Below are 16,736 nucleotides of genomic sequence, written 5' to 3'. Positions count from 1 at the left end.
AGCGCCACCTTAGGGTGATTGCGCGGAAGACAGCAGTTAATTGGGAGGGTGCAGATGAAAAATCGACAATGATTGATTTTCAATTATAAAAATAATCGATTATTAATCGATTATTTTAAATCTAAAAATCGCCTACAAAAATCGATTTTTACTTTAAAATTAATCGATTTTAATCGATTTTTTTAATAATCGATTATATTTTGACATCCCTTAAGTCACTAGTACTTAATCTTATTAGTAGGCAGCTAATAGCAATCAGCATTCAGATTTCAGCATATTATTCTATACAGTTTACCACAAGTGATAACATAATACAAATAACTGCGAATTAAATGGAATTAATTTAAATTAAAATATAATTTAAATCAAAGATAATACTAAATTAAAATATCAATCTTTGTTCTATGGCTAACAAGAACAAATAAAAATAGAATTTTGATTTAATTCTATGTATAATCGAACATGTAAGAAAATAAGTTGCTTTAAATCATCTTTTGCAAGAGACTTTTCTATGACTTGCATTCAGTTTTGCTAAAATGAAGTATTTCATGCTTGGTATTTGAGAATTCTTAGATAATATTACTTTATGATTTAATCTTACAGTGTTTACCTCACAATTTCGGCACAATGGATAACTCTACTTCAGCAATGTTAATGGATCCTGTAACAGATTATTTGTATCCAGCTTTATTTCAGTGTTTCACTATCATTGTGTGTGGGTGAGTACATTTAATGAATAATATATTCACTGCATACATGTCTAATTTGAATTAATCTATTTCTATTTTGCTCTAGATATCTCGCTGGAAGACTAAATATTGTAACAAAATTGGAGTCAAAGGGTATTGCTACATTCGTAGGCACATTTGCTCTGCCTTCTTTAATATTTTTATCCCTCGCTCGTTTGGACTTTAGTACAGTGAATTGGAAGTTTCTCATAGCAATTTTGCTAGCAAAAGGGCTAGTATTTTTTGGGGTTCTTATAGTGTGCATACTAGTATCTAAACCAGTGAATTTGGCACGAGCTGGAATATTTGCAATTTTTTGTACACAGAGTAATGATTTTGCTTTGGGATATCCAATCAGTAAGTACAATAAAAAGTGACTTTTCATATTATAAACAGGCTTGTCCTTTTATATTATCATTAAATGACTATATACATGTGATTTATTTTCAGTAAATGCAATTTATGAGAAAACACATCCTGAATATGCTCTTTATTTGTATTTGATGGCTCCAATTTCACTGGCTATATTAAATCCTATAGCTTTTGTGTTAATGGAAATAAATAAACAAAAAGAAATAGAGATGTCAGCATCAGACTCCAGTCAGAGGAAAAATATAAGTAAATGGAAAATGCTTTACCAAATATTTCGAGGTGTTATATTTAATCCAGTGTTGATAATGACTATTCTGGGTATTATTGGAAACATAGTATTTAAACATAAACTTTCCATCTATATTGAAGGATTATTGGATGTGAGTATAATTTATTTTTTCCTATATTTATCCAGGTTTATACTATAAAAACTAAATTGTATTCTCGGTGCCAGTATTAAAAGCCATAATATAAAATAATCATAGTTGAATAAATTTCAGTGTTTTTGATATTACCTATAGCTAAAGATTCACTCTAACATTCCCGCTTGTGAATTTTAACTTGTATAAAATATAGAATTTGTTTTGAACATTTATGAGTCTTACACTTTTTTCATTGAAATACATATTAATTTTTTAAGGTATTTGGGCAATCCTTCTCAGCCTCAGCTCTGTTTCTCTTGGGTCTTCGGATGGTTGGTCAAATCACACGGTTAAGAGGCCCTGCACTTGTCTTGCCCTGTGTGTTAATTATGGTCAAATTGTAAGTTCTACATTTTCAAAACCTAAAGCAACTAATTCCTTTAAAAAGCTTTTATACATGAATACTCTAGTCAGATTTATAAATGTTTCAATTGTTCCACACTGACTTTTAGCTTTTTATGGGTACTGGTGGTATTTTTAAATACGACACTTGTATTAAACCCAGGTTTAAATACTGTAAGGTATTGTTTAAATTAATAAAATATCGCTTTTTTATATAAGCACACTATTGCTAATGCCTTTATACCTCTTACCTTTATTAATCTGTATTTTGCAGGATAGTACTTCCAGTGGTAATGCGTGAATGTGTAAGTGGATTAGATGCAGGTGTTAATGTGACAGACACACAATCTCTCTCGACTTATGCATTTTTATATGGAACAATACCAACTGCACCAGCAGTCTTTGTCTTCTCTAACTTGTATCAACTGGAAATTGATTTGGTAAGAAAACATATAATTTATCAGTCAACGATAAGTAGGTGTGTTTTTTATTCATGTGCCGGGTAATCCTTTATGGTAATGATGATTTTACACACACTACTAGAACCTTATTTTTTTCAACCTCTAAGACTTAAGATGCGTTCCTCTATATGTTTTAGTCCATTAGTATTTATTTAGAAAATAATTAAGGAGACAACCTCTAGCCATAAAACTAGATTCCACAGCTCTTGCTAAATTACAATAGAAATCTCACATGATAAAGTGTAGTCTTATTTATATTCAGTTTTTATATGGAACACATACGTATGTGCACCTATTTTATTTCGTATACTGAAGTAAGTTTCCCTTGACAACATGCTTTTTTAAATCAAGTCAAAATAACAAATTTATTTTAAAATTTCCTTGCAAACTGTAATCTTGCCACACATTTCCATCTTAAATATGATTTAAAAAACAAGTTGGTAAACCCTTCGACTCGTCAGTCTAGTCATGTGGCCTTCAATGTAATAGTCTCAAAAAAAACATGCAAAAAGTATTAATTTTTTTATTACTTTTTGACAAGCATGAAATAAAACCAGTTTGACAAAGTTTTATAAATAGATAATATATTTTATTTATAAATATAACAATCAGTTGTTGTAAAATTTATATTTAAATAATATTATGCAATTTTTGGTTTTGGAGTTAGTTCATCCATTAACAAAATTTATTTAATAATTTTCTTACAATATGCTAATGAATTACTAATAGCTTTGAGCTTATGTAACGAGCAGCAACATCCTGTTTTTCTATATAAAATCATTGATAAAATAAAATTTATATGCCATTAATATTGCTGGTGCTTGTATGTGTGAAATTCTATTGCACATAATATATAATCATAGGGCAAATTTTACGGTAGAATTATATATATTTTAAATGCAGATAATATTTTTCTATTCCTGATATTAGATTCAATTTAACTAAGCCGAAATGTTGCTTCGAGTAGCATTATCGTAGCAACGGAAAATATTTTTTATTTCGTTTTGGAGAGTTCCTAAAGACATACAGACGAAGCTATTTAAGGAAGCTACTACTGTATTGCTAGGTATATCTTTAAAAAAGAGAATTCTATTTTATATTTTTATTTGTATTATTGATTTAGATTTATATCTGAGTATTGATTAAGATATATGTATATCATATAATATCAACACAAATCAGTAATATATATATGTAGTAGTCTTCTCCAAACGTATAAGATTTTACTGCTTTTTTTTTGTAACCGTTGGTATATATCAGAAAAAATATTTATTTCTGTAGATTTACCGAAAAAGTATCATAACTTTCATGGTAATACCGACGTTGGTAACAAAAAATGGCCTTTTTATTATTTGGCGTGATTTAGTAACAAACTCTGGCGAATCATTTTGCCAGAGTTTAGATGGCAGAATTTTTTATTATATTAAATACGTGCAAACTAAAACTCCGCGGTTCGATGTAGGGATGATCGATGTTTCCATTGCGTTGATTCGTAGCGTTATTATGTATTCCTCGACCAACAAAAAAATATCAAAAACCTCATACCTACCAATCATTTCATAAATCTCAGTAGAGGCGTTTTGGAGGAGTGACACCGTTATTTTTTCTATATATAAACTTAAAATTATAATGCGGAAAGAATTCTATGTTTGTAACGAATTAACTTAAAAACTACGAGACCGGTTTCGAAAATTATTTCAACTCTAGAATGTTATATCACTCATCGGCTATATTTATTTTAAAAATATTGTGAAATATACGCATCCAGCCAAGGGCTGGACACGAAATTACTTTTGATTCGTCAGTTAAACGAATTTATATGGAAACTAGCTGACCTGGCAAACGTCGTTTTGCCATGTACATATATCATTTATAATAAAAAAAAAGGGGTTAATCGTAGAGGGGTGAAAATAAGAGGTTGTATGTATTTTTTAATGCTGTATCATAAAAAAAATATAAAAAATATTTTTTATCTAAAAATAAAAAAAAACAATTTTAGGGGTGGACTACCCTTAACATTTAGGGGGATGAATAATAGATGTTGTCCGATTCTCAGACATACCCAATATGCACACAAAATTTCATGAGAATCGGTCGAGCCGTTTTGGAGGAGTTTAACCACAAACACCGCGACACGAGAATTTTATAGATTAGATTACATTAGCTCACGGTTTGCCGCTGTGTGTGACCATATTTTCATAAAAATGTTTGGCGACACTAATGCGTCACGCCTGGTATAAAGTAATTTGGTCTCAAGCCCCCGGTCGCCATTAGAACAGACAATTCGAACATAAATCTATATATATATAATGAAAATGGTCTTCGTTTGAGGCTCAATCACGCCTAAACCACTGATCATATCGACATGAAACTACCACCATTCGATGCGAAATTTTTCCTAGATGGTTTATGGCTATTTTTTTTTTTAATTCCAACGTTCCTTCATTTTTTTATTTCTGTTTTACTTTTATGAAAATTTTTCCCGCTAATAAAAACAAAAGAGGCTTCCTAGAACCTCTAAACGTCAACATCTGTTAAAAACTCGATTTTCGAAATATTTCAATTTTCTTAGCGGGAAGTTAAAAAGAAGAATAGTAAAAATATGAAAAAAAAATAAAATAATGAAACATAAAATTTATTTTAATTCGTCCAGCAAAGCGGGCGCGAAACGGCTAGTATTATTTATAATACAATAAATCCATTTCAGGTAGCGTCATCTATGGTGATATGTACGTTTTTATCCGCCCCAATGACATTCCTGTCTGCTGAAGTGATAACGATGAACAATGATTATGCAGATAAAATAATAGCTTTCCGATTTGATATATCCATAGTAGCTTTGATAGCTGCTGTTTGGGTGCTAATTGTCTTTTCTATAACAAGGAAGTACAAAAGGATGCCGCATAGATTGACACTTTGCTTGATTTTGTCACAGGTAATCAAAATACTGTATTTGTTGTATATAAACGCCTTTGGATAGTGCTTAAGTAATGTTAGCAATGACATAGTAATGATAATTATATAATTTTTCTCATCTATAAATGACTTAATTTTTTTTTTGTGCCAGGTTATATAAACTATTATTAGATAAAACAAAAGATTAGAACGTGTAGGTACTTTAGACTTTTAAAATCTCCTGAGGTTAGGTTAGTAACAAGTCCGTTCCGCACGAAGTCTCGAAATAAAAGTGAGTCAACGCCGGTGTTGCCACGCTTTGTATAGGTTTCTGCTACAAGATGGCGTTAGTCCGCTAACACTATATTATAAGGTAGTACAAAATGATTCGATTTAAAGTAAGAATAAAATAATCTTCATAATAGTAGTTTTTGAGCAGTGCTGTAGGAGCTGTGTGTCGATGGATTTCTTTTCATTAAGGCTTGCTCTTATGGTGTAGAGAAATCATCTTGAGAAAACTAGCTTGTGCTTAACCCAAAATCTACGAAATGCACACAAATTATAAACATTATCAACAACAATAACATAATCCATAGGGTTGTAGTACTACTGGATCATTATTATTTTTGAATAGCAATTCTACCATGACGCATACGTAACACGGGTTTGACGGCTCATTGGTCTAGTGGTTATTACCCCTGACTGCGAATCCATGGGTCCCGGGTTCGATCCCCGGCTGAGACAAACATCGATGTGATGAGCATTTGGTGTTGTGCTTAGGTCTTGGGTGTTTAAATATGTATTTATATGTCTATCTATCTATAATATGTATGTATATCCGTTGCCTAGTACCCATAACACAAGCTTCACCAGCTTAGCATGGGACTAGGTCAATTGGTGTGAATTGTCCAATAAAAAAACACCATTTAACCCCAATTCAAGAACTTATTGTTTGATTGACTACTGAAACGTTTGGACGTGATGTGAAATGTGTCTCGAAACTTTTAGACCGAACGGAAACACTAGCTTAAGAAAACAGTTTATATCCCAATAGTATAGTTACATTTTGATCTTGTACTTGTAAATCTAACTAGTGAGTTAAACGCGAACCTAAATTCGTACAATTATGTCTGATTTCGTGGTTCTATCATTCATTTTACCATGTCCGTTAGGTATTATTTTTCGAATACTAGCCGGTTAGTTTCCGGGTGTGGAAAGAGTATTTTCAAAATCTTTTAAATGCATTTTCGTTCTTGTAATTAAGGTATGAATGAATACTTTCTCTACAGATGGCATGAAAAAATGTATACTTATCGTACGTAGCGACTATTATGTAGATTAACTAAAATAACCTATATCTTTTTACAGATATTATTGGCTATAAGTATTATATGGGGCGGGACAGAGAAAACTTTTACACCCACCTGGAGTACGATAACTCAGCAATCGTTGCAGATGTTCAGTATTTATTCCTGCCTCCTTTGGACGTCTATGCTCTCGGTGGGACTGTTTATGTTGGAGGTATGTCAAGTGTGCACAATAATTTATTTAGAAGAAACAAAAGACGGTAGTTGTAATTTTTTAGTTTCATACTTTATGTTGAAATTAAAAAAACAACGTACCTCTTCAAAGGAAACAACCTTAAAATGACTCTACAACTTTATCGTCAAAGGTCAATTCCATAGAGTTTATATTTCATAGGTTTTGTAGTATTTGTTCTCAGTTCGGTCCATTGTATTTGACATAATAGGCTATTCATGTTTTAAAAACCATTTCAGATTATTTTCTAGATACTATAGAACCTAAACAAATTGTTATTTTTAATTCTGCATTGGCTTAAAAAATTAAATTTGACATTAATAATTTCAAGAAGCTGCCGAAACGTATATTTCTATGAAAAACATTCTCTATCCCTATTAGGATTAAACATGCGAAGACACACTATTTACTGTCACGGTACTTCATCGTCAATTCGACTAAGCTGTGACCGTTGTGTCTTAATTTAATATCTACACATTACTGTACAATTGCCCATTGTGTAGACGTTTTATCTAGTATACTAGAATATATATATTTCCTCTATAGAGCCGTGGCCCATGTTTCGTGGTCACCCTTTGGCCCGTACTGGCGTTCGTGGCGTGGGGCGCTCCCGCAGTCATGGTAGCAGCTCTGCTGATCACCAAGCAGACTGGGACTAGCATCAATGCTGATGCGTGTGACGCTATTCGGCTAAGCGTCCTCTTCTTTTGTATTACGGGTGAGATTTTTTATCAATGTTTAATGTAATGATTCTTGTTAAGTCCTCGTGTACCTAACAGTCTTTATTTATCATAATGAGTATACCAATACATTTTTTATGGATAGAAAGGTTATTAGCATGGTGCTTCGTCAAAGACATTTCGGTTTAAGCAGAATATAAATACATTGCGGTCGAGATGCGATCATCAATATTGTTCCTATAATTCTTTCCTCTAATATTTAACCAACCGGCAATACTCATTTAAACCAAAACTTAGTCATTTACACTTATTCCACAATAATTAAATAACAATAAAGTTTAAAAAAGGATAGAAAATTGTGATGTAACGGGAGGCCTTAGGGAGCGTTCAAGTAGTACGTAACGAATTTTGGGAGGTGGGGGGGTCAATTTGTAAAACGTTACGATGCGGGGCGGGGATTGAATTACGCGTTAATATTATTTTCGACTTTCCAGTACTTTACACCACATAATGGTAAGTTTTAGGTATAAAGAGTCACTGGGTGGTTACGAAACGTTAAAACGTTTACTATTGGGTATAGAAAAACGTTACGGCGCGTTACATGGGGGGAGGGTGTCAATAATCTCCAAAAATTGCATGACGTAATACTTGTACGCTCCCTTATCGCTAGTAATTGATTTCTCATTTCATAAGGCATTTATCTATATATTGTAAAACAGTTTTATGTAATTGTGATTTCAGGAACGGACAGTAAATGTCATGCGTATTTTCTTATACCTGCATTAATAATATTTTGACTTTAAGGTATAATTGTAATTCCAGTGTCAACGGGCTGTTTAATCTTGTACGTGAGGTTCCGACGCCGCAGCGCTCAGTTCTCGAGTCTCACTGATTCCCCAACCATCTCGCCGCCGGATGAATCAACCAGCTTGGTGGAAAACGCTGAACCGATTTCCAATACGCAATCCATATCCAATAATAGTATGTATCAAGTGTTACAAGAGAGAACATTTTATTTTCTTTTAGTATAATATTTTATCATTCTTGTAAAGTCTTTCATAATAATAATGTGCTTCAAAGATTTATTCCATCCATAAGAAAGCTTAACACGTTCGAATCACCTATGCACCAATGGAATATTCTTTCTATCTTTCCTCTATACTCCTACGGTAAAGAAACTGAAAAAAATATCTCAAACTCAAAAATCAAGACATGTGCACATAAGGCTGATCACCTACTTGTCAAAATGTCAAACCAACGAATGCAGTATGAGGCCAATTCTCATTCAGGGTTGTAGCGCTTGGATTATTATTTAAATTTGTATAGAATAGATATATGTCTTATATTATTCCTATGCATTAAGGAATGAATATAAAACGTATATGTTGTATACAGATTTCGGCTTGAGCAATACCTATTCATGCGATGGTGATACTATACGAATACGTACAGATACCGACAAACTTCTTGAGCATTAAACAAGGGAGTGGCGGAAAGTTTGCGCATCTGGGACACAAACGTCAACTCATTTACTAATCACGCTAACGACACGTCACTCTCCCGCCGCCGCGCACCACCGCCCGCCGTCCCCCCTCCCAATGATACCTAAAAATCGCTTCTGCGCAAGCAAGGACATTTGTTCAAGATGTTTGCTGGTATCTGTATAGTTACTTGATGTTTATTGTTAATGTTAGTTGATAGCAACAACTCAGCGGTTTTCATACATTTGGTTGGAAATGTAATCAATGTTAACATAAATCATATGTATTCAATTTGATTTTTTTTATTCTCTTTGAACTATTGATTTTATGGGAATGGTTCTTAATATTAAACTTTATAATCATAGCTAACTTTTAATATAACAATTTAATATATATAAGCACAGTTATCTTTATTGGGTCTCTGTATAGTAACTATAACTTACTAACCACAATTTTTTTTCTATACAGGCATGGAGGAACAAGGTAAATTAATCTTTTTTACACCGTATACTAATCAAGTATATATTCGAAGTAATTAAAATATCATTTCATAATTTCCACAGTTATAATCATTTTCTGGCTGGTGTTTATGCACTCATTTTAATATTTAAAGCGTAAAAATGGAATCGACTTTTAATATGGCATGTGTAGAGCTTTTTTGTAACTATTGCTTATATTTCTATTCGAATTCATATAGTTCTGTACTAAGAGCACTGATATATGTGCATACTATGTTATGTAGCATAACATAGTATGCACATAGTAATAATACTTCTAATTATGGAATAAGTAGGAATTTCCTAATATTTTCAGGGTGTTACGGTACTATTACGGCAACTCCATCTCCAAACAAAAATTTGACATGTTGCAATAATGACCCTAACTGTGAGAGTGGGAATCTAAATGAGGGTCAAGATATTGAAGATATCGCTAATAATAGGTAAGTTTTTTTTTAATTCTATTAATATTTAGCAAGCATTATTTAATGAGCAGTGCTGGCCTAGTGGCTTCAGTGTGCGACTCTCATCCCTGAGGTCGTAGGTTCGATCCCCGGCTGTGCAGCAATGGACTTTCTAAGTTCACATTTAACATTCGCTCGAACTGTGAAGGAAAACATCGTGAGGAAACCGACATGTCTTAGACTCAAAAAGACGACGGCGTGTGTCAGGCACTGGAGGCTGTTCTTCTACTTGTCTATTACGTCAAACCTGGGTAAGTGAGAACTGGATAAGTGAGAAAACTCTATAAGTGAGAGTAATAGCCGGGACCCATCATTTTAAGCTCACAAAACCTCTGTTAGCGAGAAACAGAAACCTCTCTAAGAGAGAGTAGTTTTTCCCTCATGAGCCTCCGTAAGTGAGACTGCTACTTATCTTTACCTCTATTAGCGACAGTCGAGCTTTATTTATTTATATTATTTAGGAGGAACTACAGCTACAATAAAAATACAATCAATATTCGACGAAATTTATGAGTTAGACAAAGCATTCAAAATATAAAAACAGAAACTCAAATGAAATTGACGGATTTGTTAAAGTGTAACTAAGTTCTAAATAAAATAAAATATAAATGTACATAATATATGTTGAGAACATTATCCACATAATTTTATCATATTACATATTTACCTACTACATTCGTACTAGCTGTGACTTGTTATTGCTGCTGCTCTAATAGAGGGACTATTAGAGGGAAACGCTACCCATGTACCTACCTCCATTAGCGACTCGGGTTAGTGAGAAACCTCTATAAGCGAGAATGAGATTGTGGTCCCTTGAACTCTCACTTATCCAGGTTTGACGTATATAGAAAAAATATCATGAAACAGATTCTGATTCAGAAATCTGAGGCCCAGACCTTAAGATGTTGTAGCGCCACTGGATTTTTTATTAAAATTTAGAGAATTAGTCCTAAAAATTGTTATATTTTCAACTTTGACTCTTATTATATAACGCTAATTCAAATTATTTTATTTTTATTTGTGAATTTTGAAGGTTCTACATTTTTCTAATTAATTTTAGTAAGGAATGCGCGTGCCCGGCATCCCAAAAAGGTCGTTGTATTACCTCAGAAACCTGTCAATACTTGAACGACCTGGATCAGGCTGCCAGCGCCTTAGGCCTCGTGCCACCAGAACAGTCAAGAGGAAGAGGTGGGCAGTTATTGAAACACACTGTTCTACTCATCGCTTATAACCTTACTATGTTTATTGTAAGTATTTAAAAAAAAATATTTATCTCCACTTAGTAAATAAATGATCTATAATTTAATTTATGCGTAGTCTGGCTAATGAAAAAAGATAATTGAATTATTTGAAACCTTTCGGATGGCAACACAATTTCATTGAATTTCTTAGGTTAGTATGATTTATTGTCTTGATACTTCATGCAATTACTCATTTTTATTTCTATTATATATTTTTTCCGAATAGTTAACAGATATATTAGCCTAAACTTTGTTTTATTTGATAGAATATTTCGTTTCTTTCGCAGGATTTGATTATTCCGAATAAAGTTGTGTTTTATAGTAAATATAGTTTTAGTTTTCCAAGCAATGCTTATCATTTTAAGTATCAATGTAAAAAATAATAAAATAAAATCAAGTATCAAGTAAGTTTAATCCACAAAATATATCAAATTTTTAGGGATACCATACTAATTGTTTTTTAATTTGCCGCGCTTTTTCGTTATCTTCTTTCATTAGCCAGACTCTAATAATAAAGTATTCATTTGAGAGGTCGAACGATATATTTCATAAATATTTAGTAAATTAACAAACCAGTTAGCTGATTTAATACATTTAAGACATTAGTATTTTTTTTGTTAAACAAAGTATTTGTATGAAGTCCGTATGCCGCATGGGACGGAGCTGTTTATATGTCTGTTACATTGGTCGTTTTATATAGTGAAATAGCATAATATGTCAATATGTCGTTTCTCTATGGCAGTAGCAAATACCGTTAAACAAGTAGTATTAATTGCGTATTACTAAAAATCCGTTGGTAGACGGCTGGGTTTCATCGTCAAGAACATCAGATTGAGAATAGCATATATTTTTTTTAATGCTGCCCGACCCATTTTTTGGGTCTAAGGGTAAATTCAGAGTTAAGACTTAGATCAAATTATGACTCCGGTCAATGTCCAATTAGGTTTTGACATACAGAAGTTAGTTATACTTATCGCTATACGTGGACCCTCTGTCTCAAGGAAAAATAATAATTATTATTAGTTGTTTATTCCGGATCGCAAGGCTAAAATATTATATATGTTGCAGTAAACGTTAAACGACAATATATTATATAGGAAATTATATATTTTTTTCCTATCAAATATCTTGGTCACCCTACCAATGTTGAAATGGGACTTGTTGTCTAGGAACTTTTAGAAAACTCGATAAACGTTTCGTTCAGTCACTTGTCTGACGGAACTTTAGCGAGTTGATTGAATATCGATCTTTAATTAACTGTCTAGAGATTCAATTAACTCTCTGATTTATCTACTTTACTGCGACATATATACTACTGATATTTAATCACTTACTACTTGTCAGTTCATTGACCTTAATACAATTATCAAACAGCTTTAATATCGCGTTGGTATTGGCAGCGCCATTTCTTCGCCTTTTTATTGAAAAAACATAGTAATAAACACTATATACAGGGCGTAACATTTACAACATGGCGAGTACTGCGTAAGGACCAGGCGGGAGTGTTCATAGAGATACAGTTTCTGGACACGGCAGCTGTGTATGGGCAAGCTCTGGTTATGTTTGCCCTCTTTGGCCTTGACCCAGAAGAAATATTTATACCAGCTGTTCGGTACTTCAAGAAGAAGTGGTGAGTGATCTAATTTATTTACGCGTTATATATATTTACGTATTCATTTTGATTAAGGCTTATGTGATAGAACAGCGTAAAAGATTGTAACAATTTATGCTACTCGTCCGGCTTTGCGCAGCTGGGACATTTATTACTAAAACTAGCAGACTCGGCCAAGCGTTGCTGTGGCTAAGGTTTTGGTTATATAACATAGTAGTAAAATATTTGAGGGAAACGGTAGGAGAACACCAGTCATAGGGACCACCATGCTTTTTTGGTGGTTATGCCATTACATTGTAGATTACGTGAAACGTTGGTAGTTTCAACACAGCGCCATCTGTTAGAATTGTGACTGTCAAATAATAAAAAAATATCGGGTATAAATTAAGATGTAAGCTATCCTATCTTTTAAGTTACATCAAACTGCACACGGTGTGCAAATTTGATTGAAATCGGTTAAGTAGTTTAGGAGTCCATAGCGGACAAACAAGGTGACACGTTATTTATCTATATTAAGATATGGAATATGTTTAAACGGTAAAATAATTTTTTAAATCGATTCAGTAGTTTGAGTTTAATTATTACAAATCTTTCCCCTATATAATTAGTATAGATAAATAATATATGACCGACACAGACATAGTTTGCCACCACAAGGTCTTTTAAATGTCGCCTATCAAATTTACACTTATGTTTTGCACATAGCGATCAATTTAACATAATTATAGGTATTGCTTAAATTCGTGATAGCAAATTGTCCATTATATTTTATACTTTTGCTCTCAAACATCACATACGAATGAGGACAATCAGATACTTATAAAATATGTTAAAGAAGGCGCTAAACAGATCAATTTCCTCACAATCGATTAGCCCGCAATATCGATGAATATTTCCCAACTATAATATAATAAAATTTAAGTCAAGTCAAATAAGTTTTGCAAATTTGAAATTAACTAGTCAGTACATAGATTAACTAATTGCTTTTCGTAATGGTGAGAAAGCGTTCAAGTATTACGTAACGAATTTGGGGGGGGGTCCTTTCGTAAAACGTTACGATGCGGGACGGGGATCCAATTACGCGTTATTGTTAATGTTATTTTCGACTTTCCAGTACTTTACACCACGTATTGGTAACTTTTAAGACTCTTTTTACACTTTGTCACGAAACGTTTTACTATTGGGTACAGAAAAACGTTACGGCGCGCTACATGGGGTAATAATCGCCAAAAATTGCTTGACGTAATACTTGAACGCTACCTAATACGATTAAATTTTTTCAGGCACGGAGCAGACACTGTGGTGCTGCCCTCAATAGAGGAATTAAGTTTTGAAACTAAACACGTGTGCGATCAGTTTATTACGCATCATCTTGAACGCTGTAAGGAAGCCATCGCTAAGGATACACGGTAAGCTATATTTTTATATTACATATAGCTGAACCGAGCCCACATAGTTTGGCTACTATTTGTGACTTAAGAGTGCGCGGTAAATTTTAAGAATTTTACTAGCCTATTTCATCAACCCACACAAATCTTAAACACTATTTTTTTTTAGTTTGTTTGTAAGAGTAATCTCTATAACTACTTAACGCCTTCTAAAAATTATTATAATAATGATGACACTCTATGTGTGTATATGTGTGTATATAAAAATATATGATAGCAAAAATTATAATAACGAGTTTTTTTGTCTATTATTTTTAGCCATTATTATTCAATTAACTTTTGAATCTTAGATAAAACTATAAATACACATAAAGTATGTTTGATAACATATAATCGGTAACAAAAATTGCATTTTGTATCATGAGTTTCACAAAGTCACTATTGTCTAGGTAAAATATTTGTATGAAAACCTTTTAGCTATCTTAAGAAACGGGAAAAGGTTTTCTTTTTCATAGAAATAAGGTGTTACTACTTAATACACCATGCTCGGCTCAGTTTGATAAAGTTTAAAGCTAATGTTTGCGAAAAATACATGTTTAAAATTCTATTTTTCCAAGGACATTATAAGATTTATCATGCAAATACTTTACTCGACAAAGCTACTAACATATTTTCACTAAATGAAATTCTATGCGCTTGTTATAAGGTGGCGCATGCGCACCTACCACGGAGTATTTCGCGGGTCATGCCTAGTTCGTTGGTTAGTCTCCACTGGACTGGCAGCCGATGAACACGCCGCTATTGTTTACGGACGACATTTACTAGATGGTAGACTTATATCACATATTAATAAGGCTCATCATTTTACAAATTCACCATTGCTCTATACATTTGCATAGATTTTAATCGCTTTGTAAATTGGTTTACCAACTTTTGTAAATTGTTTCTAGAAGCCTCTATAATACGGTATTACGAACAAAATATACAAAAAAACTGTTCGAATTTTTGATCTACCTATGAAGTTCGTAAAGTTGGTAATTCCGATTACAGCCACCACCAATTATGACCAAACCATAAAAAGAAAATTTAAAAGAATAATGGTTTTCACAACGTAGGTTAAGGAAATAAATATTTGCTTGAAATATCTTATTTTCATATTAATATTTAAATCGTATTATGCTAAAAAATTATTGTGTGCAAAAAACACTTTATTTAAAAAAATCGTGTATTTCAGAAGAATCTTTCCTGATTTTACTTTAGAATGTATAAATATTTTTATCATTAAAAAAACACTTAATCATATTCACGCTTTTTTACTTCTACTTATATTTTCTTGCGTAGGTTGTTTAGCGTTTGACGCAGTAGTAAATTATCTAACCCGTCCTTAGTTCGACACCGAAATATTTCTCTCACGTTTTATAATGTGACAAATAATATTCTCAGCACAACATACATGTTTTTCATTTAGCTGAATGTTAGCGAGATCTTCTTGACTGATAGTTTTATATTTATTGTACAAGTTTGCTGTGTTAAAGACGGGTGATCGAGCATTTAGACACTTCATTATGTACTTACATTATAATGATTTTTTGTGTAGTATTTGTGTGAAAGTCCGCAGTAGAGATGGGTAAATACTGCGATGCGTATTTCCCCCTAATTACCGAGCGCGGGTTGCAATCAACTTTTAAAATGTATTAATAACCCAAGTTTTCGTAAAAAATAATCATTTTACATGTACACTTATGGGGTAAATGAATTAACCACCATTTTAAAGTGAATTAATTTAATTCCATGTTTGGTTACAATATTCACTTAATATAATATAAAGAAATAAACATATGTGCGTCAAATACCAAGCCACTAAGCGCACTGGCTACGTACTACTGGTTACCTGCGTACACGCACACATTCACGCGCGAATCCCGCAAGACCAGTTTTTATGTAGTTCTGTGCGAGTGACGATATTACGATATCGATGTAAAATATCGATAAAATATGAAATTTATGTGAATATGAAATGTATGTTTATACATGTGTATGCTACACACTTCAGCAATTATCAGTTAATTGTGAAAGGGGCATACCCCACTGAATGAGCTGTAATCTCTCTAGATAATTCCCCGTGTTACCCAACTCTACTGATACTGCTCTCTATTTTTAGTGAATTATATTCCATAATAGATTTAAATTTACCTGTCGGTTTTGTAAAACGTGGAATAAAGTAAACACGGTATGTTACCGTAGTTACCATTATATTTGTATGAAAATAACATTAATACTTTAAATAACGTCTTATTAAAGGAGTGATAATAGTAGAAATTTCTGTACTAACCTGGATTAGACATTCAGAATGAGTCGCCATTTCTCTATTAGAAGATTTTTGACTTTGTTTTTATTGTGCTTTTGTATGTGATTTACATTATTATTAATAATCATAGCTTGTCATTCGACGAAGTCACAAATATTGGTTGTAGTATTAAGAACGAATTTAGTTGCATTAGTTACAAGCGTTTGGTGCTGTGAATGTTTACTTTTAGATGTTTCTTTGAAAGTAAAGCGTGTAGCCTTAAGCTTAAATAAATATTAAAGCCCAACCAATAAAATAAAAATT

The 16,736-nt window shown here is 32.6% G+C and overlaps 1 protein-coding gene across 2 annotated transcripts; it reads left to right on the top strand.

Moving 5' to 3' along the window:
• Window positions 1-236: 236 nt before the first annotated feature.
• Window positions 237-15,861, top strand: LOC125048776 (integral membrane protein GPR155). Of its 2 annotated transcripts, XM_047647653.1 has the most exons (16): window positions 237-464; window positions 604-719; window positions 796-1,085; window positions 1,179-1,480; window positions 1,741-1,862; window positions 2,139-2,304; window positions 5,033-5,260; window positions 6,589-6,741; window positions 7,306-7,477; window positions 8,262-8,420; window positions 9,389-9,403; window positions 9,734-9,860; window positions 10,942-11,131; window positions 12,580-12,755; window positions 14,021-14,146; window positions 14,832-15,861. In XM_047647653.1, exons 2-16 carry the CDS (start codon window positions 628-630, stop codon window positions 15,022-15,024), a joined length of 2,511 nt encoding a protein of 836 aa, XP_047503609.1. In that variant the 5' UTR covers window positions 237-464; window positions 604-627; the 3' UTR covers window positions 15,025-15,861. The 2 variants fall into 2 exon arrangements, with proteins under 2 accessions (XP_047503609.1, XP_047503610.1); XM_047647654.1 differs by lacking the exon at window positions 9,389-9,403.
• The last annotated feature ends 875 nt before the right edge of the window (window positions 15,862-16,736 follow it).

The sequence above is a fragment of the Pieris napi genome, chromosome 4 (genome assembly GCF_905475465.1).
Source record: "Pieris napi chromosome 4, ilPieNapi1.2, whole genome shotgun sequence".
NCBI lineage: Eukaryota > Metazoa > Arthropoda > Insecta > Lepidoptera > Pieridae > Pieris > Pieris napi.
Note: the sequence above shows the minus strand (reverse complement) of the source record. Positions and strands in the feature narration are given on the sequence as shown.